This window comes from Kryptolebias marmoratus, linkage group LG3 (genome assembly GCF_001649575.2).
Source record: "Kryptolebias marmoratus isolate JLee-2015 linkage group LG3, ASM164957v2, whole genome shotgun sequence".
Lineage (NCBI taxonomy): Eukaryota > Metazoa > Chordata > Actinopteri > Cyprinodontiformes > Rivulidae > Kryptolebias > Kryptolebias marmoratus.
In genome coordinates this window covers 713,400-735,779 of record NC_051432.1, presented here as the reverse complement: position 1 = coordinate 735,779, position 22,380 = coordinate 713,400, and the positions used below count along the sequence as shown (strand labels likewise).

At 40.4% G+C, this 22,380-nt stretch overlaps 1 protein-coding gene across 1 annotated transcript in view; it reads right to left on the bottom strand.

Annotated features, from left to right (window-relative positions):
- hoga1 (4-hydroxy-2-oxoglutarate aldolase 1) overlaps positions 1 to 15,812 on the bottom strand; it is a 39,710-nt gene extending 23,898 nt beyond the window's left edge. Inside the window, exons 1-2 of the mRNA XM_017435582.3 lie at positions 15,505 to 15,812; positions 14,338 to 14,466 (exon numbers count right to left, since the gene is read on the bottom strand). Coding sequence (XP_017291071.1) covers positions 14,338 to 14,466; positions 15,505 to 15,715 — 340 coding nt within the window. The 5' untranslated portion in view covers positions 15,716 to 15,812. The remainder of the gene's footprint in view (positions 1 to 14,337; positions 14,467 to 15,504) is intronic.
- Between the last annotated feature and the right edge of the window lie 6,568 nt (positions 15,813 to 22,380).

The window sequence follows — 22,380 nt, the reverse complement described above, 5'->3', positions numbered from 1 at the left end:
TCTGTTTGAATTATGCACCTTTTTTGCAATCACAGTATTTTGTTCATGCTTAGCTTAACAGCTGAGAAAGGGGTTCCCAGTACAACCACCCTTACAAAACAAAAAAATCACATGAATTTACCATGTTTTTTATATGTGTGCCTATGTGGAAAATGTTAACATCTACAACTGAGCAACTTTTGAAGTATACCTGATTCAAGGTACCTGAAACTTTCAGGAAATAATCATTAGATGTACAACTAAAACAGATTAATTTTTGAAGCTGATCCAATTCAAGATGGTTGCCACAAACCAACTGACCTTTAAAAATGCAAAAATCACTATAATTCAGTCAATTTTACAGATAGTGTTATAGAATTTGGTGTGATAGTAGCTGAGTGTCTTTCCAACACATACTTTAAGTGCTATACATTGGAATACTAGGCCTTTAATTAACTTGTGGAATGTGAAAGTACCGTAATATAGTCTTTCTGTATGAGCAGGGCTTTTGACTCTTTGAGGAAAACTCCATATGTAGCCAGTGGCATTTTTAATTTGCTCTAGGCCCTAATGCAAGATGGTAAAAGTGGGCCCAGCACCACAATGCAAAAACAAACAAACAAAAAAATAATTTAGCCTGCCAAACAGATAATTTTCAGATGGCACTGTATGGCAGACAAAATACAATATCTCCAGCACCACTGGTTAGATACAGCTCCCCAATATGATAAAGCCCACAATATGTTTTAACCCCTACATCACTAGCGGCCCCTGTACCAGGGACAGTAGCACTACCAACAAGATAATCCAACAGGCCTAGGGACTAAGGGGTTAAAGATGGCTGTAGACTCTTAGTGTTGTATTTCTACTCTGAAGTCCTTTTATACTACTGTAAAAACAACCCAGGCCAGGTTTAACAGCAAAAAAGTTTTTTATTTGAACCTCAGTAGTGGCCAGAGTTCAAAAAACTGTAACGCTCACGACAGAAGACCCAAAATTTCAGCCAGCACACAAATGGAAGTAGAAAAAGGTTTATTGGGAATGGGGGTGTGGGGCGACCAGCAACTGGACCAGGAACCACTGAGGATGAAGAAACAGGTTAGCGGCTAGTAGCTTGGTGTGAAGTGTTTGAACCAGAAAGCCACTAACCTTCTCAGGAAGTTTGAAGGAAGCTGGGGTAGGTCCTTGGTCCCTCAGAGAAGCGGTGATGACAAGTCGACTCCAGGGGTATTGCTTGGGGGGGGGGACTCAGGAGGCAACTGAACTCTGACGTAGACAGGCTAAAGCAAAGTTAGAACCAGAGAGGCAGACAGACTTATCTGGGGGTAGGCAGGAATCCAAGGTCTGGGCACAGAAACAGGTCAGGCACGTGAAGGCAATCTCAGCAGACAAATCCAAGGGCGAGGCAGAAAGCGAGGTCGAGAGGCCGAAACAGGGTAGAATCCAGGAGACAGAAACCAGTAGAGAGTGTCCGACAAGGACTAGGCAAGGCAGGGCAGGGCAGGGCAGGGGGATCCAAAAGGCAAAACGTGGTCAAGATCGTGGTCAGGCAAAAGGAGGTAATGCTGGATATCTACTCACACCAAAGGGCTTTCAAAAATCTGGCACTGTCTGCCTGTCTGAGGCTGAATATAACTGCTGGTGAGCAGGTGGATGGGATGAACCTGATTGCATTGCTGAGCAGTAGTGTGCATGTGGCCCAGATGATCCTGATTGCTGCAGTGAGGGCTGAGGAGGAAGACAGAGCAGGCAGACAGGCCAGCATCATAACAAAAACGTGCATGTTAGGTTGCATGAGGAAGGGCCAGACAACATCAACAAACAACTCACAATGAATTAAACTGTTTAGGTAAACTATTATTAATGAACAATAAATAAAACCTTGCCCCTCCCTGGGCTGCCACTTTGTTGTCAGGGGCTTCATGCCTCTAGTAGGGTCACCCATGGCAAACAGGTCCTAGGTGAGGGATCAGACAAAGCGCAGCTCAAAGATCCCTTATGAAGAAATACATTTTTGGATACAAGTTTCCCTCACCCGGACGCGAGTCACCAGGGTCCCACTCTGGAGCCAGGCCTGAAGGTGGTGCTTGCTGGCTAGCACCTGGTGGCCAGGCTTTCACCCATTGAGCCCAGTTAGTCACAGCCTGAAGAGAAGACGTGGGTCCCCCTTTCCATGGGCTCACCACCTGTGGGAGGGGCCAAAGGGGTCAGGTGCAATGTACAAGGGGTAGTGGCCAAAGGCTACAGAAGCTGGCTCTTGGGACATGGAATGTCACCTCTCTGGTGGGAAAGGAGCCTGAGCTGGTGTGTGAAGTCGAAAGGTTGTGGCTAGATCTAGTCAGGACTCACCTCGACGCACACCTCCGGCTCTGGAACCAGTCTCCTCGAGAGGGGTTGGACACTCTTTCACTCTGGACTTGCTTCTGTTGAGAGGGGCTGGGCAGAAGTGGGCATACTTGTTGCCCCACAACTTGGTGCCTATACGTTAGGGTTCACCCTGGTGAAAGAGAGGGTAGCCTCTCTTTGCCTACGTGTGGAGGGATTACCTACCCTTTTTGGAGTCCTTAGAAGGGGCGCTAGAGAGCACTCTTCATGGGGACTCCCTTGTTCTGCTGGGGGACTTCAATGCTCATGTGGGCAATGACAGAGAGATCAGTAGGGGTGTGGATGGGAGGAACGCCGCCCCCCCCGATCTAAACCCAAGTGGTGTTTTTTTATTGGACTTCTGTGCTCGTCATAGATTGTCCATGATGAACACCATGTACAAACATAAGGGTGTTTATATGTGCTCTTGGCACCAGGACACCTAAGGCCACAGTTTGTTGATAGACTTTGTTGTCTTTGCATCTGATCTGCGGCCGCATGTCTTGGACACTTGAGTGAAGAAAGGGGCGGAGTTGTGAACTGACCATTTCCTGATGGTGTTGGCTCCGGTGGTGGGGGAGGATGCCAGTCAGACCTGGCAGGCCCAAACATATTGTACGACTCTGCTGGGAACATCTGGCAGTGAGATGGAATTTCAACTCCCACCTCCAGCAGAGCTTTGAACACGTCCCAGGGGAGGCACAGGACATTCAGTCTGAGTGGGCCATGTTCTGTGTCTCTGTTGTTGAGACGGCTGACAGTAGCTGTGGCTGCAAGGTTGTCTGTGCCTGTCGCAGTAGCAGCCCTCGAACCACCAGTGTCCACCAGTGAACACCGGTGGTGAGGGATGCTGTCAGGCTAAAGATGGAGTCCTATTGGGTATTTTTGGACTGTGGGACTGATGAGTACCATCAGTCCAAGCGGAATGCAGCTCAGGTGGTTGCTGAGGCAAAAACTCAGGCGTGGGAGGAGTTCGGAGAGAAAGACTTCCGTGCAGCTTTGAGGTGATTCTGGTCCATCATTTGGCATCTCAGGAGGGGGAAGCGGTGCACCATCAACACTGTTTATGGTGGGGATGGTGTGATACTGACCTCAACTCAGGAAGTAGTGGGTTAGTCCCACTAGCACTTCTTCCAGTAAGGAAGCAGAGCCTGGGTACTTTGGGTCGGGTCTCCAATCTCTGGTGCTGAGGTCACCAAGGTGGTTAAAAAAAGCTCCTCGATGGCAAGGCCCCGGGGGTGGACGAGATTCGCCCGGAGTTCCTTAAGGCTCTGGATGTTGTGGAGCTGTCTTGGTTGACATGACTCTGCAACACTGCATGGACATTGGGGGCAGTCCCCCTGGATTGGCAGACTGGGGTGGTGGATCTCCTATTTAAAATGGGAGGACCCCAGAGTGTGTTCCAACTACAAAGAGATCACACTCCTAAGCTTTCCTGGTAAGTTCTATTCAGGGGTTCTGGAGAGAAGGGTCCGCTGGATAGTCAAATCTTGGATTCATGAAGAGCATTGTGGTTTTCATCCTGGCTGTGGAAGACTGGACCAGCTCTACACCCTCAGCAGGGTCCTGGAGGGTGCATGGGAGTTCGCCCAACCAGTTTACATGTGTTATGTGGACTTGGAGAAGGCGTTCGACAGTGTCTCTCGAGGAGTCCTGTAGGGGGTACTCGGTGAGTATGGGGTACCAGGTCCTTTGATACGGACTGTTAGGTCCCTGTAAGACTGGTGCCAGAGCTCGGTCTGCAATGCTGGCAGTAAATCGGGTGATTCTGTTCAAAACTTTTATGGACTGAATTTCCAGGTGCAGCCAAGGTGTTCAGGGGATTCTTTTTGGTGGCCTTAGGATTGCTTCTCTTCGTTTTGCAGATATGGTCTTACTCGCTTCATCAAATCATGATCTCCAACTTTCGCTAGAGCAGTTCGCAGCCAAGTGTGAAGCGGCCGGAGTAAGGATCAGTGCCTCCAAATCCGAGGCCATGGTCTTGAGCCAGAAAAGGGTAGAGTGCCTTCTACGGGTGTACCGATCTGTCGTGGTGAAAAGAGAGTTGAGGTTTTCCGGGCATGTCCCACTGGAAGGAGACCTAGAGGATGACGGGACTATGTTTCTCGGCTGGCCTGGATTCTCAGTTAGATTTTTACCCAGTTGGAGTCTGGAATATGTTGGTGTATTTCACCAACATACCCCTCTCCCACACACAGTAACTGTTTATTTTTTATTTTACTGTTTTATTTTGTACATCTTCAGGAGTTCAATATAGCCGTTTGTTGGGAACTTTATTTCATTTCACTGTATTGTCATGCATTACTGGAGACTGTTTATGGGTAGATATTAGCAGAAGGTTCTTAAAGAGAACTAGAGTATGTTATACTTGAGCAACATGTTCTTTATTTTGTAGTTTTTACGGTGTTGAAAGAAGAAAAGAGGGAGCAAAAAGAAAATAAAAACTTTGAAAGACACCCGTATGATTCGTGGCCATTATTTTGTTGGACCTGTGCAGCTACAGTAAAAACATACAGCCAAAACTGGCTGAGTGAACAAAGGAAACAACGGCGCATGTCCAGGAACAAGAAAGAAAAAAAATCTCAACCGCGTGAGCAGCCTATCCAGCCGTCACGAAGCATGTGACCACAGAGTACGGAGTGCAGCGACCATTAATGGTGATTCGCAGGTGAAACAAGTTTCTGTTCCAGACGTCTGCTCGACAGTAGCGCAGTTACGTCAGAGGAGGGCACTGTTTCCAGGGAAATACAACAGCTCTGTAAACCTCTACAACCAAGGAAAATTGACTGTCTGACTTCAGCTGTCATCAAGGAGGAGAAGACAAAGGTTCTACAGATTGTAGCAGGTTTGATCTTGCTACACAAACATTATTGGACAATTGTGGTTAGTTAAAAATAACTGGACACACACAAAAAAGGAGCAACCCACATTTATGAATCTAAGGACATTGTTTAAATATGCTGATGTAGATTCTCAGTCATCCAGGCCATGGTAAATTCAAAAAAGGTTAAAAAACAAAAACTGGACCTCTATTCTATAGTTGAAGATGTTTCGCTTCTCATCCGATGAGCTTTCTCAATGGGATGAGAAGCGAAACGTCTTCAACTACAGAATAGAAGTCCAGTTGTTTTTGTTTTTTAACCTTTTTTGAATTGTTTAAATATATTTGTTCAACATTTGCTGTAGCAGAATTATTCATTTCTTTTTGCTGACATTGCAAATAATGCTTTGATCTGAATGTTCTAAAAATCGTTTACATGCGTTGTGATTGTGTTTGACTCAGAAACTAATGTTTAAACTTGGATTGCACTAAAACTATCCTATTCTGTCGCTCTCATATGAAATTAGAGATGAAATAACAATAAAACAGTTATGAATGAACTTGCAAATACTTCTGAAGAGAAAGCTAAGCCCAGAAAATCATCAAGAGAGAGAAAGTTAACCCCCAAAATGCTGGAGCTTAAGCAACAAGAGATTTGTGAAATGGAGAACAAATTTGACAGAATATATTAAAACTGGAAAGAACAAGTTAGAATCACAAGAACCAAACTCAAGAGTGAATGTAATAATAAAGATTTGAGTCACATGATGGACAATGTTGAAGGGCTTGAAACACAAGTAAAAGAAACATATGAACACATACGACCTAATTTTGCTCCATCCACTGAGCTCAGAAGTAGTATGGATTTATGTACAGCAGTAACAGCAGATTTAATGGGATTAATGAAAGAAAGAAAGAGTGAAGTGGGGCTAGAGGAGTTTGATGCCAGTGCAGAAAAGACCACACTTTGTATGGTGCTTGACAAAGAACATGCCCAATCAATATTTGGGTCATCATCCTCCAGCTGTTCGTAGTCACCACTCAAGCTGTACATCAGAAAAATCAAGTATCACAGCAAAAAGGGCAGAGTGTGCAGCACAACTGGCTGCAAAACAGGCTGAAATAAAGATGGAAGCGGCCATTGCTGCACAACGACAAGAGCTTAAAAGATTGGAAGATGAAAGGGATCCTCAAGTGATAGCAGCAAAACTAAAGGCATACTCTGAGGCAGATTCAATTGATAACAACATAGGTGCTAGCAGTGATAGAGTTGATATTCCTTCAAGAACCAAGGTGGAAGTCAAAAATGAACAGACTATCAATGACGCATCCTTGGTGCAAGCCATATATGATACAGCAGTTCTGAGCGGACTTCCTACTCCAGAGCCTTCAGTCTTCACCGGTGATCCACTAAAGTTCTTAGAGTGGAGCACAAGCTTTAAAGCACTCATAGAACGGAGATGTTCAAATCCAGCTGACAGATTATACTACCTGCAGAAATATATCGGTGGGGAGGTACAATCTGTGTTAGAGGGAAACTTTCATAGAAAGTATGCCGAAGCATATGACCAAGCATGGGAAGCCTTGCACGCTCGATATGGCCATCCCTTTGCAATCCAACACACATTCAAATAAAGATTATACAACTGGCCAAAATTGGTTCCAAAGAATCAACCAAGCTGCGACAATTCAGTGACTTTCTGACAGTTTGTAGTAATGCAATGCCACATATTGAAGGGCTTCAAATATTAAATGAATGTGAAGAGAACCAAAAAATGCTCCAAAAACATCCTGACTGGGTTACTTCCCGTTGGATTCACTATGTTACTAAGCAGCTACGTCAAACACAGGAGTATGCTGGTTTTAAGGAGTTTGCCGATTTTGTGGCACAGGAAGCAGAAATTGCATGCAATCCTATATCATCTCTTCATGCTTTGAAGAGTTATGAAGACAGGCCTACTAAAGAAATGAAACAACCAAATGCTAATGCATTTATCACAAGTGTAACAACATCAAACAAATCAAGCAATGATGAAAGGGAAAACATTGCAGCAGAGAACATCTTTAATGACACTCATGGGTCCAGAAATGAAAATGGATTGCCCTTGCCTTCAAACTCAGTGTCATGTCTGTACTGTGGTAAAAACCACTCCATCCACAAATTCCATATCCTTTCCAAAAAGTCTCAAAAGGAGAGAAGGAAGTTTGTAATTAACAACAATCTGTGCTTTGGCTGTTTAAGGAGAGGTCACAATTCAACGGATTGCAAAAATAAGGCTACATGTGGAAAATGCAAGAAAAATCACCCAACTCCCCTGCATGAAGAATTGCAAGCACAAGAAAACTTGTCGTCACTTTCTTGTAGCATTGACAGTGAGAATGGTGGGAGCACATCCATGATAGTTCCTGTATGGATATTTTCAAACAACAGCCCTGAAACAGAGAGTTTAGTGTATGCCCTTTTAGATAGAGCAGCAACACCTTCATAGACCAAGGGGTGTGTGAGAGGATGGGAGCAGTTTTAGAACAAGTTAAGTTAAAGCTCGCCACTATGATGGGGACAGATTCCATTGTTAAGAGTAAGTATGTGGCCTTAGAGTTAGCGGGTTTTCCTCACAAAGTCTTGTAAACCTACCACCAGTTTACACCAGAGACTTTATTCCACTGGAATGTTCTCACATTTACGCCCCTGTGACAGCATGAAAGTGGGAACATCTGAAGAGCATAACACAGAAAATACCAGATCTCATGGACTGTGAAGTTGGACTCCTGATATGACTGCCCTAGAGCTTTAATGCCAAGACATGTGATCACAGTAGGAGATAATGAGCCATATGCCATCAAAACAGATTTGGGCTGGAGCATTGTTGGAGGCTCTTCTTGCACCGCTAACTCCAAAGTGGTCACAGGGTTGTGCCATTGTACGCATGTAAAGGAACTTCCATCATTGACACCTGCCACAGTCATCAGAGCCTTGGAATCAGACTTTAGAGACACAGAATCTGGAGAAAGGAGCATATCTCAAGATGACATACAGTTCACACACTTTCTCAGCAAGGAAATACACAAAAATGATGCAGGCCATCTGGAAATGCCACTCCCCTTTAAAACATGCACTCAAATGCCTATAAACAGGCAGCTGGCTCTAGCAAGGCAAAGGCGCCTGAAAGGGAAATTTGACAAAAATCCTAAATTCAAGAGTGACTATACTAAATTTATGGAAGGTGTCTTTCAAGATGGTGATGCAGAGATAGTTAAAGGCCAACCAAAAGCAGGAGATTTGTGGCACATTCCCCATCAAGGAGTCTATCACCCAAAAAAAGCGGACAAGATTAGAGTTGTCTTAGGCTGCTCTGCCAAATATGATGGCACCACTCTAAACGATCACTTGCTAACTGGACCTGATCTCACAAACGGGCTGGCTGGAGTACTCTGCAGATTTTGCAAAAACACGATCGCTGTCACCTGTGATGTTCGAGAAAATGTTCCACAGGTTCCATGTAAACGAAGAAGACAGACTACTTGCGTTTCTTGTGGTGGAGGAGTGGCGATACAAGCACAGAGCCTATAGATTACCGCATGAAGGTTCATATTTTGGAGCAGCATCATCCAAACTATGGAAAGAAGTACCTTGCTGCACAATATGAAAATTAATTTCCAGAAGCAGCCAGATTCATAAACAGAGATTTCTATGTGGATGACGGCCTCATCAGTGTAGAGTCTGACGAGAAAGCCATCAAAATGGTCAAGGATGCACAAACGCTGTGCAGCAGAGGAGAGCTGCACCTACATAAATTCATATCCAACAGCACAAAGGTCTTAGAATCCATCCCTGAGGATGAGCGGGCCTCTGGAGTTCAAGGTGTTGACCTAAGCTTTGGTGAATTACCAGACCAGACTGTTCTAGGAGTAAAGTGGAATGTCAACAGTGATACCCTCTCCTTTAAGGCTGTCTTGGACGAGAGACCACCAACACATCGTGGAATTCTCTCCACTGTGGCCTCTGTATTTGACCCCTTAGGTTTTCTAGCCCCTTATCTTCTGGTAGGAAAGAAGATGCTTCAAGAAATGTGTCGCAAAGGCACTGGATACTGAATGCTGAGAAAAAAAATACAAAATGGCCGCCAAAGCTAACGAGATCAAAATTCACAACTAAAGTTGTTTGTGCTCTAACTTGAAAACCGTGTAACTTAAGAAGGTCAAATTTCACAGCTACAACCCTCATGGGTCAGGGATCACTGTGATAGATTACAAAGCCACAAGGTCAAAGGTCAATGTCACAAAAAATGCCATTTTAATTCCTCAATGTTTCTTTCAACTTCAACTCTGTCATTTCTCAATATATAGAACTGTAATTTGCTGTGGCAGTAGCTGAGAATGAGCCCCATCACATACTGAATGGTAAAACAAAACAACAAAATGGCCGCTAAAGCTAACAAGGTCAAAATTTAGATCTAAACTTGTGCATGCTATAACTTCGCAACCATGTGACATAGGAAGGTCAAACTTCACAGCTGGACTCCCGATGGGTCTAGGGATTGCCTTTTAAAGATCAAGATCATGAGGTCAAAAGTCAAGGTCACAAGAGCCCGTGAGCTCTAGCTCTGAAACTCTGTACAGTAGGACAGTAGTAGTTCACTACTGTCTTTTTATATGTCAACAATCCACTTTGGTCTTAGCTGTGTTCAGACTAGCCTTTAGCCTGTCCGTCCTGTAAGAAGTAAACTCTGTTTCTCCAAACTGAGGCCATTTTAAAAGCTATCTAAAATAGGTAAGATACTGATTGTTTAAATCAAATATGTAACATGATGTTACATATTTGTTATGATGTTACTAACATCTATAGACATATTGTGAATCTGTGACAACTGATAACTCAGAAGGTTTTTCCATCAGCAGCAGATGAACAAAAGGAAGGAAAATAAGATGAATCATCTCTGGTCTTTCTTATTGCTCATTATAGGTTGAAGAGCTGCTGAAACTCCACCTGACTTCAGGTCTCAGGACATAAAACTCAGACACACTTTATTATGAGCTTTAAATCAAGGGTACTAAATACATCCTGGAAGCATGTGAATAGTCAATTTAAATTTACAGAACTCATATAAATCTCTATTTTCTACATAAACTTTAACTTTGAATGTAATTATACAGCAAAAGCTTGTAGATCTAAAAAAAGCTCAATTCAATTAAAACTGTCTCAGTGAAAGCAAAATATGTCTAGTTCTGAGTGTTTTCATCACTGACCTCTGGAGTCTCTAAAGATCTGAGTTAACTGTAAAAATAATTACCTTTATCAAAAAGAAATTAAACATTAGAGAGCATCCATGTTATTTTTGATGGCCTTCAATATAAAAGGTTTTATTTCAACAGGTATGAAGATGTTTGTTCTCTTTATGGACACATGTTTGAGAAAAAGAAAACTTTCTTTATAATGAGTTTAACTTTACCATTAAAATTGTTTTGTCAGTGTGTTTATTTTTGAATATTAAAATTCCCTTGGCTTAAAAAGATTGTATTCAAATATGATGCAAATATAACAGCAACTCCAAAATTAGAATGTTAGGACAGTAATAATGAAAATGCAAAACAGACAAAGTAACAAAAAAGTATCTATGTCTGCTTATCAAGCTTACAAATCATTGATTGATTGATTGATTTGATTTATAAAATAGACTCAAAGTCCACATACACATAAAAAACAAAGACAAATTATACACAACTTATAAAAGATTTGCATGCCAGTGTTTCCATAAAGATGAGTGAGTGGTAGTGTAATGCACTGGCAGAAGGGTGTGACAACATTACAATAAGACTATTCTGGAAGCTGCAAAGACGACACATAAACTTATATATCAAATTTCTCATGAGTGCCTGAAATGTCCTGACATGTGCATTACAAAACATCTCACTTGCACTACTTAACCTGTTTTTTTAAGCAGAATTCCTAAAGACTCCTTATAAGCAACCTTATATTAAATTTACACCAGAAAAGAGCCATGTATAGAGATGTACAGTAAGCTTTGAATAAACTTATCTTTACATCATCTGAACACAAGATTTTCTCACCAGAGTGTTTGTCTGGGCATACAATAGGCAACACTGCCAATTTTAGTTTGAGAAACTAAAACATATTTTTTGTACAGAAGCTGAGAGAAGACTGATCTAGAGACTGAATTTTTTCAGTCTCTAGCTTCAGCTTCAGCTCAGTCAGATTGGATGGAGAGCATCTGTGAGCAGCAGTTTTTAAGTCTTGCCACAGATTCTCAGTTGGATTAAAGTCTGGACTTTGACTGGGCCATTCTAACACATTTGATCTGACCCATTCCATTGTAGATCTTTTTGGATGTTTCAGGATGTTGTCCTGCTTGAAGGTGAGCCTCAACCCCAGTCGCAAGCGTTTGTAGCCTCTTTTTCCAGGATTGTTCTGTATTTAGCTCCATCCATCTTCCCATCAACTCTGAGCAGCCTCCATGTTGAAGATGTAGTGTTAGTTTTTTGTCACCATTAGCATTTTGCATTGAAGCCAAAAGGTTTAATTATATTCTGATCTGAGCAGAGCTCCTTCTTCCACGTTTGCTGTGTCCCACATGACTAATAGTTGTCCCGTGGACATATTGTCCCACCTGAGCTGTGGATCTATGCAGCTCCTCCAGAGTTACCATGATGCTTCTTGGCTGCTTCTCAGATTATTGCTCTCCTTGCTCGGCCTGTCAGTTTAGGTGGACGATCATGTCTTGGTAGGTTTGGCAGCTTTGTGAGATGTTCAAAGCTTAGGTTTTGGTTTTGGTTTGCGTTGGTCTATAATGTTCAATAAAATCCCAGTAAGATACTTTGAAGTTTACATGAAACATGACAATAAAATGTGAAAAACAGATGTTTTGTTTTTGTTTGTTTTTTTCAAATTTACAAGGAACCATCGAAAAACAATTTACTTCAAAGAAAGACTGAAAGGTCATTTAATGTTTCTCTGTCTATAGTGTAGAATATCAATGTGTTTGGAAATCTGGATGGATTTTATTGCATAAAGACAAAAATGCAAACCTTTAAGCCCTGAGTCCTTAAGGGCAGCTTAAACTGTGCAATTTTTAAAATCCTAAAGGACTTGTAGATTGTACACTTTGAAGCTTAATATTATAAAATCTTGATAATAACCTGTGTCACACTGTACAATGTCAGATTTAATTGATAATAGAATACATAGATAGATAGATAATAGAACTTCTCTCAACAGCAGAATAGTGTAATTCACAAATATCTGACAAAAAATATCAGTCCAACAATAAATGGATATGAAGTGTTGGTGTAGATGCCCTCAGTATGAGAGTGGGGCTCTAAAAAAGGAAAGAGAAGGAAAAAGAGACAGCTGTGAACATGCTCAAGGATGGGAAAAAAGACATCAGTCACAGCAGTAGTCACACTGCATGATTTTTCCAGAAGATTTCCAACACAGCTTGAAATTTGTCGTAGGTGGTCTTTGCTTGTGAATTTGCTGAATTAGCTGTGGGTGAGCCTGTCACTCTTTGCAACCACAGAGTGCTGGTTCAATCTCACAACTAAAGCTTTCCTGACAATTCTTTCACAACCAATGATTTTGTCTACGATGGACGAAAACTTGCAGTGTGAACCAAGCTACACTCTATGATGGTATTGGAGCAGAGTTCTTGTCAGAGTTATGTCAGAGTTATTCTCTGATGGCAGCACCAATACAAAACAGTCCAGTTGAGAAGTTAAAATGGCATGCTGCCTTCAAACCTTCACTGCCACCCTTTTGTCACAAATCACTCCTGAAACTTTTCTCCATCCACTCCATCCTGCTTAGACTCTCTTCTTCACCTCTTTACCATTGTCAATTTTCCTGGACAGTCAACCCTCAGTACTGAAAGTCCTGCAGCTTTGTGACCTCTGCTCCTTGTACCATCACAACTCTCTCCCAGATCTTCATTGTGTGGTTTATCAACTTAATTCCCCTGTAGTTGCTACAACTTCGACCCCATGAGCTTGAAATCAAAAGGCATCATCTTTGACCCATGAGGTGTCCAGCTGTGGAGTTTAACATATCTGTTATACATCTGCAGAGTTAGAGAACAGGCTGATCTGTGACCTTGACCTTTGACTTTTAACTTATATCAGGAACTGTGGCACCTACTAAAGCTTTAAAACTCCTTAAAACATTGGCTGAAAACTAACCAGAGGTGCACTCATATGTAGATTACTTTGTCTATTTTGTTATGGAGTCATATCTTTATTGTAATTGTATGTTGTGTTATCAATCAATCAAATTTTATTTGTATAGCACATTTCAGCAGCAAGGCATTTCAAGGTGCTTTACATAATTAAAAAACAAAATAAAAACAGTATGTGACAATGAATAAACAGTAAGAAAGAGACAAACATCAAAAACCAGCACTCTAACCCTAATTTAGCCATAAGCAACTCTAAACAGGTGGGTTTTAAGTTGAGATTTAAAGGCACCCAGTGTTTCAGCTGTTTTACAGCTGAAACACTGGGTGTTATATAGGTGTTATATAGGTGGTGTTTGTATTATTCTCTGCTCTTTGTTTTGTGGGATGTTTCTTTTTTTTACCTGCCTTAGGACAACGGATGAAAATTAGCTGTTGTGCTAACTCCAGCATATTTACATTGATGCTTACTGCTGACATGTTGATTAATATGCATTGTCCTAATTTAAATAAATAAAATGAATGAATGAATGAATGAATGAATGAGTGTACTTTGACCAGAGCACCAACAAAATTTAACTACTCGTTCCTTCTATCATGTTTGATGTTTCCTGAAAATTTCATAAAAATCCGTTCATAACTTTTTCAGTAATCTTGTACACAGACAAACAAACGCTACCAAAAACATAACCTCCTTGGCGGAGGTAATTACCTAATGAAATAAATAAATAAAAATAAATAATAACAATAATAATAAAAGAAAGGAGTTTTGTTTTATACAGTTTGAAATGAAAACAAAGTAAAAATAACTATAAAAAGGACAACATATTTTTTTTAATTTGCATTTTTCATAATGTCCAGTTTTTTATTTGATTTTGGAAATTCAGCAGCTTTGTGTGTTACTGAATTTAAAACCATTAAAATAAAAAAAGCCTTGTCAGAGTGTTTATGAGTATCCATTAAAACATCCACACACACAGTCATACTTACATTCACAACCAGATCCAGCCATCAGCACTTTTCCCTCCGGCAGTGTTCGCCGGACGGTCCTCACCACCTCCACTCGCTCGTCCTCTGTCAGGTACGGGTACTCACCGTTGGATCCCTGGACCACCAGACCTGCAGAACCAAAAACACATTTATGTGATGTCACACTGATTTATTGTCTGTCTGAGCCTAGTCCTCAGAGTTGTAAATTACACAGCTTCTTGTAGTGCAGTATTTCAGCCATGCTCTAGAACTTCATTCAAACTCATCCACAACAATACAAATGTTGTAAAACTGACCATTTAAATTTAGTTAAAAGGTATAGACAAATATCTATAATGCTTTACTTTTTATTAATCTAATAAATTACATAACAGTAAAAATAGATTGTTTGGAGAAATTATTGCAGCAGTTTAATAATGCAATTGTGGTTGCACTGAAAGAAAAAGAAACAGGTAAAGTACTGATTGACTGATAGGAAGAAGCATTTTATTTATCAGCACTGGGAGCATGTGTTATGACTGACTCTCTGCTACAACCACGCCACATTTTAGCACAATATCTGTAAAATTGACTGACTTGTGGTCATTTTTGTGTTTTATAACGTCAGTTGGCTGTGGAAGCCATCTTGAATCGGATTGACTCCAACAGGTAATCACTTGTAGATGTACTTCCAATGACTATTTTCTGCAAATGTCATTAGAACTAGTCCAGTGGTTCATGAGGTATTTGTAAAACAGAGACAAACACGGACGCGGGTAAAACCCTGACAGCATCAGGGCTGCAGACTGACACCGCTGTAGGAGCAGGAAGTGACCAGTAGAGGGCGACAGATTCTTAGATCTGCAGTTCTGTGTTCGTCTGCTCCTGTCGAACTTAGATCCGTCCGTAATGGTTCCGTCTCTCTGATGTCTGAGCAAATCGTGCAGACTGGGATCAACATTGTTCCACAGCACGGAGGAAAACCAGAGAATGCTTTACACGCGGAAATGAGTTCCAGGAGCTAATGATTTAGTGCTGCACGAGGCTCATGGAAACCACTAAAGGAACCCTGAACAAAACCCGACAGAAAGCTAGTACATAGTCTTTATCAGCGTTGTGTTTGGGAACCAGTTCGGTCTGAACTCAGAGTTCCGTTCTCAGGAACAGGTGGCGTGTTTGAGGTCTGACCTTTAAACGGCATCTTGGCATATTTCTGCAGATTCTCCTCCAGCCTCTGGTAGTCCACGGCCTCCTTGGTGGTGAAAGGAGTGGCGATAGGCGGATAAATGCCGCTGAGGTCCAGCCTGCCAGCTGCCGGGGAACTCTGGCTTCGGCTCCACGCTGTCTGGTAGCTCCTGGCGGAGAGGAGGCGGCTCAAGGGTCTCCAGGCGCACTGCATGCTGAGGCGGACCGAGGAGCTCGCTGCCTGTGGGACTCCGTGGGTCTGTGAGACAGGCCGCTGTGGGACTCCGTGGGTCTGAGTGCAGCTGCTGCAACGATCCAGGAGTTAATCACTAACCCGCCAGAGATTAGTCAGTATCATGTCTGAACCACTGTACAACATGATCCCATGGACCCCCAGGATCAACAGGGCCTCATCCACAAGCATGTTTATGAATATAAGCTAAATAATTAACATTATTAGTCATGCACAACTATTTTGCCACAGAAGAAATATATCCAGAGCCAAATGTAAAAAAAGGCACTACAGGATATTATTTCTTTAAAATCTTCTTCCCTGTATAGTGTATATATCATAGGATTGTACCCCTTGTTAGGCAAACAGGTTGAATTTAGCTGAAATGGGACACAGTTTGGTTGATTTTTGTTTAAAAAAACAACTTTAATTTAGCACTGCAATAAATATAAGAATGTATCTGCAATTTCTGACAAGCCTCTTTCTATATAACCTTTTTAAAAGAATAATCTTTTTGCATTATAAGATAGCAATGGTTCCCATCTTTTCAGCTTCAGACCTACATCACAGCAACAGACTTGTGACTCCAACTTTCTTTGGTTGAAGTGTGTAAAAATACAGTAGGTCCATTACACAAGATCATAATAATAACAACAAGTATTTACTGTTTTTAATTTTTTTTAATTTCATTACAATTACAGCAAAAAATGTTATTAGAAATTCTTTTGTACTACTATTTGACTGTATTACTGAAAATCATATGGAGACCCCAAATTTTATGTTTCACAACCCATATTAAAGTGCTGACCCCAACTTTAGGACCCACTGAGAGTATTGGAGAGAGTTCAGGTAAAATGAGCTGACAATCATTTCACCTTTTTAATAATTAATAGCAGTAAGTATCTTCTCTGTTTTACCAAATTTAACATCAGAATACATCCAGTCATGTAAATTTTATATAGATACTTGCCTGCTAGTATTAAGCACGCAAAAGTTTTTTTTAGAATTAGAACAAAAAAAAAGTAGATCAAATTATAAACCCACCCAAACAATATCTAGTCGCTGATGGTATTGTAGTGAGCTGGGGTTAAACTTTGTGTTCTGTTTCCCTCAAAGACACTTTTTACAGATGTAAGCTTCGACATTATCATCTCCCCAGCTCACGTGGTGCAAAGAGTCACACTAATTTATCTGTGGCCTTTGAGTTGTTTCCAGTTCATGACAATGAAGCTAAACTGCCGTTAACATTTTTGATTTGTATCAGATTGCATCACTTTTGCCTTCCTGTTTAAAACGAATGGACCAATGCTAAAAATCAAAGCTTTTTTTTTAAATGTTAACATTTTTGCTTTAAAGTGTCTGTTGAACAATTTAAAAACATTTAGTTTTGTTGTAACCTTTAATTTCTTTTATTACTCTTCAGGTCAGGAGTTACATTTGTTCTGGCAGACTCAGTTTCCAGGGTTTTGCTCTGTAACACTTGATTTGACCTTCTGATCTGCCCAAATAAAGAGCTTTAGTCAAACCAAAACTATTGTTAAATACCAAACAGGGCTGTAGCAAGTGTGCAAGATTAGTTTATGTGATTCACTAAATTCTTTTAAAAAGATATGGTACTCCATCTTAATGTGGTCCCTTCAGGCTGAATTCACTAGTTTTATAGGAATGACAGGTAATTTCCATATTTATGAACTTTTTAATTTTAAAGGGGCCTCTCAAACAACAGCCACATCAGACAAAGGAAACTGTAAAAGAACAAAAGTACGAGAAGGACACCAGAGAGGTTGATTGGCAGGTAGCAAAATTGGGCCACTGCTATTTTAAGAAACGGCTGATAATTTAGTAAGGTATTGTCTAATTACTGTACTCCTATAGATGACCTGATTTAGTCCTGATTCAAACGGACCTGATATTGGTGATGGTGGTGTGCAGATTGTTCGGTGTTCAGCTCTTTAAGCTCTGTTAGCCTTTGTGCTACTGCCATCATGTGGATAGAAGTTTATTTACCTTCAGTTTGTGGAAAAATCCCCCGAGTCCATGTTTCCTGCTGTTCGTGCCATTAGGCTTTGCTTTGAATAATTAACATTTATAACACACAGAAAGCTTTGTATTTCAGTCCTTACTATACCAGACCTTTACTGTAACCATTACCAGTGCTTGCCTAACCCTAAACTCAGTTCACATTTCAGAAGGGAGTCAATGACTGTCTTCTCGACATGTATCAAGTCAGCAGTCTTGCCCATGGTTGTGTGGCCTGAGTCAAACTGAGAGACCATTTTAAGGCTCAGGAAACCTTTGCAGGTGTTTAGAGTTAATTGGTGGATTTTGGTGTGACACTATGAGTATAGAACCTTTTCACAATATTCTAATTTTACGAGACACTGAGATTTGTGTTTTCATTATCTGTAAGCCATAATCATCAAAATTACAAGAAATAAAAGCAAAAAATATTTCACTCTACAGTATGTGTATTGAATCTATATATGAGTTTCACTTTCTCAAATGGTTAACAAAAAATGTTGAACTTTTTCATGATATTTGAATTCTTTGAACAAATTAAGAGACCACTGTAAACTTATCAGTTTATCTGACTTTCTCTCATTTTGGTATTCATAAGTACATTGTTTCCAGATCTCAAACAATGGAAAGAAAACAAAATAATATTTATTTATAGACATCAGATTCCGAATGTTTTAATTTAGGAAGAGATCAGAAATCCATATTTGGTGCCATACCTCTGACTTTTTATCACACCTTTCATGCATCCCTGTTCTTCTCCAATCTTTCACATTGCTGTTGTTGGGTATAGCCACTCCTGGAGCAATACTTCAATCAGCTCAGCTCTGTTTGATGGTTTGTGACCCTCCTTCCTCTTCATCACATTCCAGAGATTTTCAGTGGGGTTCAGATCTGGGATTTGGGCTGGCCATGGTCTGGATCTGATGGTCCTTCAGCCACACCTGAACTCCACTGAAAACCTGATGCTCCCCGTTTCCCTCTGCCAGTAAAGCCAAAACTAAACCCTTCTTTTCATCACTCCAGACTTTTCTTTTTAATTCTTTATGCGTGGTTAGAACTTATTTTCTTGTCCCATTACTTCTGAGTTCCTAGTAGCACTGTTTCTGCTATCCAACTGGTCCTATAGCAAGAGGTTAATGATGAACACAGCAGTGGTTTTTACACTTTTCCTTGTTAAATAGGGTTTAGTTCAGGTGACCGCCTAATCAGTACCTCATTAAGTAGAATGAGGTGTGCTTGTGCTGGAACACAACAGATGCTGGAATGGAATGACCATCGTACATCTAGAGATGCTGATTTCAGAAGAAATAACACTGGTCTCTTAATTTGTTCCAGAGCTCTACTGTTTTATCTTATCAGCATTCTACAAAATGCTATACAATGCATTTCAACCAATTCATATACTATTGAAAGTTACCCACTCTACCATTGATCCACTGCAGTAATTCAAGTCCAATCTGTACTTGAATGTGTATCTGAACCATAGGCTGGACTTGTAAACCAATGCAGGTGCTGTTTACAGAAAGAGGAGAAGCAGACTGTACTTTCTAAGAAAGCTTAGATCCATTTAAGTGTGCAGTAAGAATTTGGAAATCTTCTATCAGTCTGTGATGACATGTGCAATCTACTGTACTGTAGTGTGCTGGGCAAGCAGCATTAGCGCTAAAGATGCCAGTATGTTGAACAAAGTCATCAGTAAGGTTTGAAAATTCAACGGGTAGAACCTGAAAATCTTTGATACACCTTAGAGACAGCAGAGCTCTTTCTCAGAGAAAATCACTAAGCTCTATTGTCATGAAAAGTGTTTTAAGAAATCATTCATATCATTCTCCATTTCATAACAACCTCTGTGCGAAAGGTGAATGTTCCACTAGCCATATATCTGTATGTAACAACTATAACTGTATACAAACACGGACAAGCTTGTTTGTACCCTATTGTTAAAAAAAGAAAATCCCATAAAGGTCACTGAAATAACTTGAAACAGAGTAAAGTAATAAAAAAAAAACAACTCTCATCTTGCCCTATTTTTTCTATTCCACATGGGCAGTTCCATTTTCACTTCAAGCTCGGGTCCTCTACCAGAGGCCTGGGAGCTTGAGGGTTCTGCTCAGTAACTTAGCTGTTCCTAGGACTATCCTCTTCTGGACTAACAGACAGGAGTTTTGTTCTAGCCACACACAGTGAGGCTGATTAGGCGCACATAATATTCTGCACAAACTATACGATATCCTGTGCACCAACATGCCCGAACTGGCAACGTGTCATTACTATTTTAGATATCAATAATAGAGTTTGTCTTGGTCACTATACCCTTTTTAGCAATTAAAATTGAAAAAAGATATCTGCAATCACTTTATTAGGCTAATAAATAATTTTTTTAAGTATCTACAATTCCAATTATACAAATAAAATATACATGTAAAAAATATAATAATAATAACAACAACAACAATAATAATAATAATAATAATAATAATAATAATAATAATACCTTTAAGTATTGTTTATTAGTCAAATCCACTGTTTTACAGATATTCCTAATTCTGTTCTTCCTTGTCAAAATAAATATTTCTGATCTCCAAAATAACTTTCTTTCTGTCTTAATCAATAGTTCAGAAATCACAAACATTTTTCTTAGGACAAATGACAGCACGTTTTCTACTCATGTAAGGGTGTGATGTTTGCAGTTGAAGTGTGGCCTTTGGGGGCAAGAGGCAGGGTGTGTGTGCATGTGTGTTGGGGTGTAAGGGGGCACAGAAGAAGGGGCATCAAAGCAGCAAAACAAAGTGAACATAGCATGTAGGAACACACAGAAAGGCAGGGAGCACAGAGTCACAAATCAGCAGGATCTCACAGCTCAATGTTTTTGCCCATGCCTGTTTGTGTGTGTCCTCTTGTCTGTTCTTTTAGCAAAACATCTCATGAACCACTGGATGGATTTTAGTGAAAATTATCTTTGGATGAACATCTACAACTTAGTAACTATTGGACAAAATCTGATTCAAGATGGCTACCTTAGCCAACTGACATAAGAAAACACATAATTAGCTAAAACTCTGCCAATTTTACAAATATTTGTCCTGCTAGCAGCTGAGCATTGGGTCATGATCCACGGGTTTTTGTTTGTTTGTTTTGGGTTGTTTTATTGTTATAAATTCAGTTTATTCCTTGTGTATTCTCTTTGCATGCTTCCTTGCTCTTCCCCTGCATCTTTTACTGTATTTCCTCAGCCGACCTTGTTCCTCAGGCCCTGTTAACAAGATGCTGTTTTGCATTTTAGGACTTTGTATATAACAGCAATCATTTTCTCTGACATCAAAAACATTTTGACTCCAGATCTCAGAGTTTTTGGAAACACCCAGCATTGGTGGAAAAATCACACAAAACACACTACAGACAGCTGCAAGTAGAAGTTTTTCTGCGCTTGTGGGAGTCGGTGAACAACAAAAGCAATGGCAGATAGCAGAGGGCTCTTTTTGCTGCTCACGCTTTTCAATTTATCAAAGCTTTTGACTCTGTGCTACGCTATCTCTTGGTTTAGCGGAGAGACATTTCTCACGTTCTACAAATACTGAAAGGATTTCTATTTTTATAATAAATTCTAAAAAGTACATTTGGAATGTTTTATGTATATGTGTATAATTAGTTTTCACTGCAATATACAAATTCACCCTCCGGTTTTGTTGAGATCTAAATATTGCTCATTTTTTTCATAAATGACAACCACAGCCTTCATAGTGATTACTCATCGATTACCTGGTGTCCTGTTAACAAGGAAATAATAAATGAAGCCCTGTCTATTTCTGATATTAGTAATAAACCTAAATGCCAGAAATTCTTTAATGTTTAGGAACAAGCGTGTTTCCATTTCCGAAAAAATCTATTTCAATTCTGCTCCTAAGTCATTAATAATGTTCTTTACATTATTCAATAAAACAGTTGTTAATATTACTTAGTATGTTTATTTTGGTCTCCAGCAGGTACTGTGAAAAAGTTTTTTTTTTTTATTACATTTGTTTCCCATCAGACAAACTATCTTGTGATCATTTAATGTGGTAATTCCTCCGTTTTTCTTTAGACTTTGACTGCTTTTCCACTCATTCCAGGCTTTGAAAACAGCAGTTATCAAACCACTGATAAAAAAGAACAATCTAGACAAATCTGTCATGTTCGGTGTTAACCTTCTGACCCACATGCAAAATCAACAAGACTGAGTGAGGTAAGGGTTTAATTTTATTTCTTAAAGGCCGTGAAAATTCTGCTTTTCCCTCTGGTAGCTTCGTTCAATCAGAAGTTCCTGGAATGAGAGTGGGGTTACTGGTGTCCTAGAATGAGGTTGTCAGTGAAGCAGAATGAAGTAGCTTACTTAGAATGGTTCTGGTAGAAGCATGGGGTAGTGTGTCCAGGGTCCAGTGTGGAGGATGGGTCGCGGAGATTCCTGAGACTGGGTGCCAGAGAATTGATGGAGCGGTGTGGGGGGAAGCAGCGGGCAGGCAGGCTTGCAGGTTCATCCACTGGAGGAAAAAACAATGGAACTTGATCCAGCTAGACAATCCAGAGGCGAACCTAAAGGCTGGCAAAGCACAGGGCTATGAGATCACTGGAAAATCACCGAAGAAACAAAT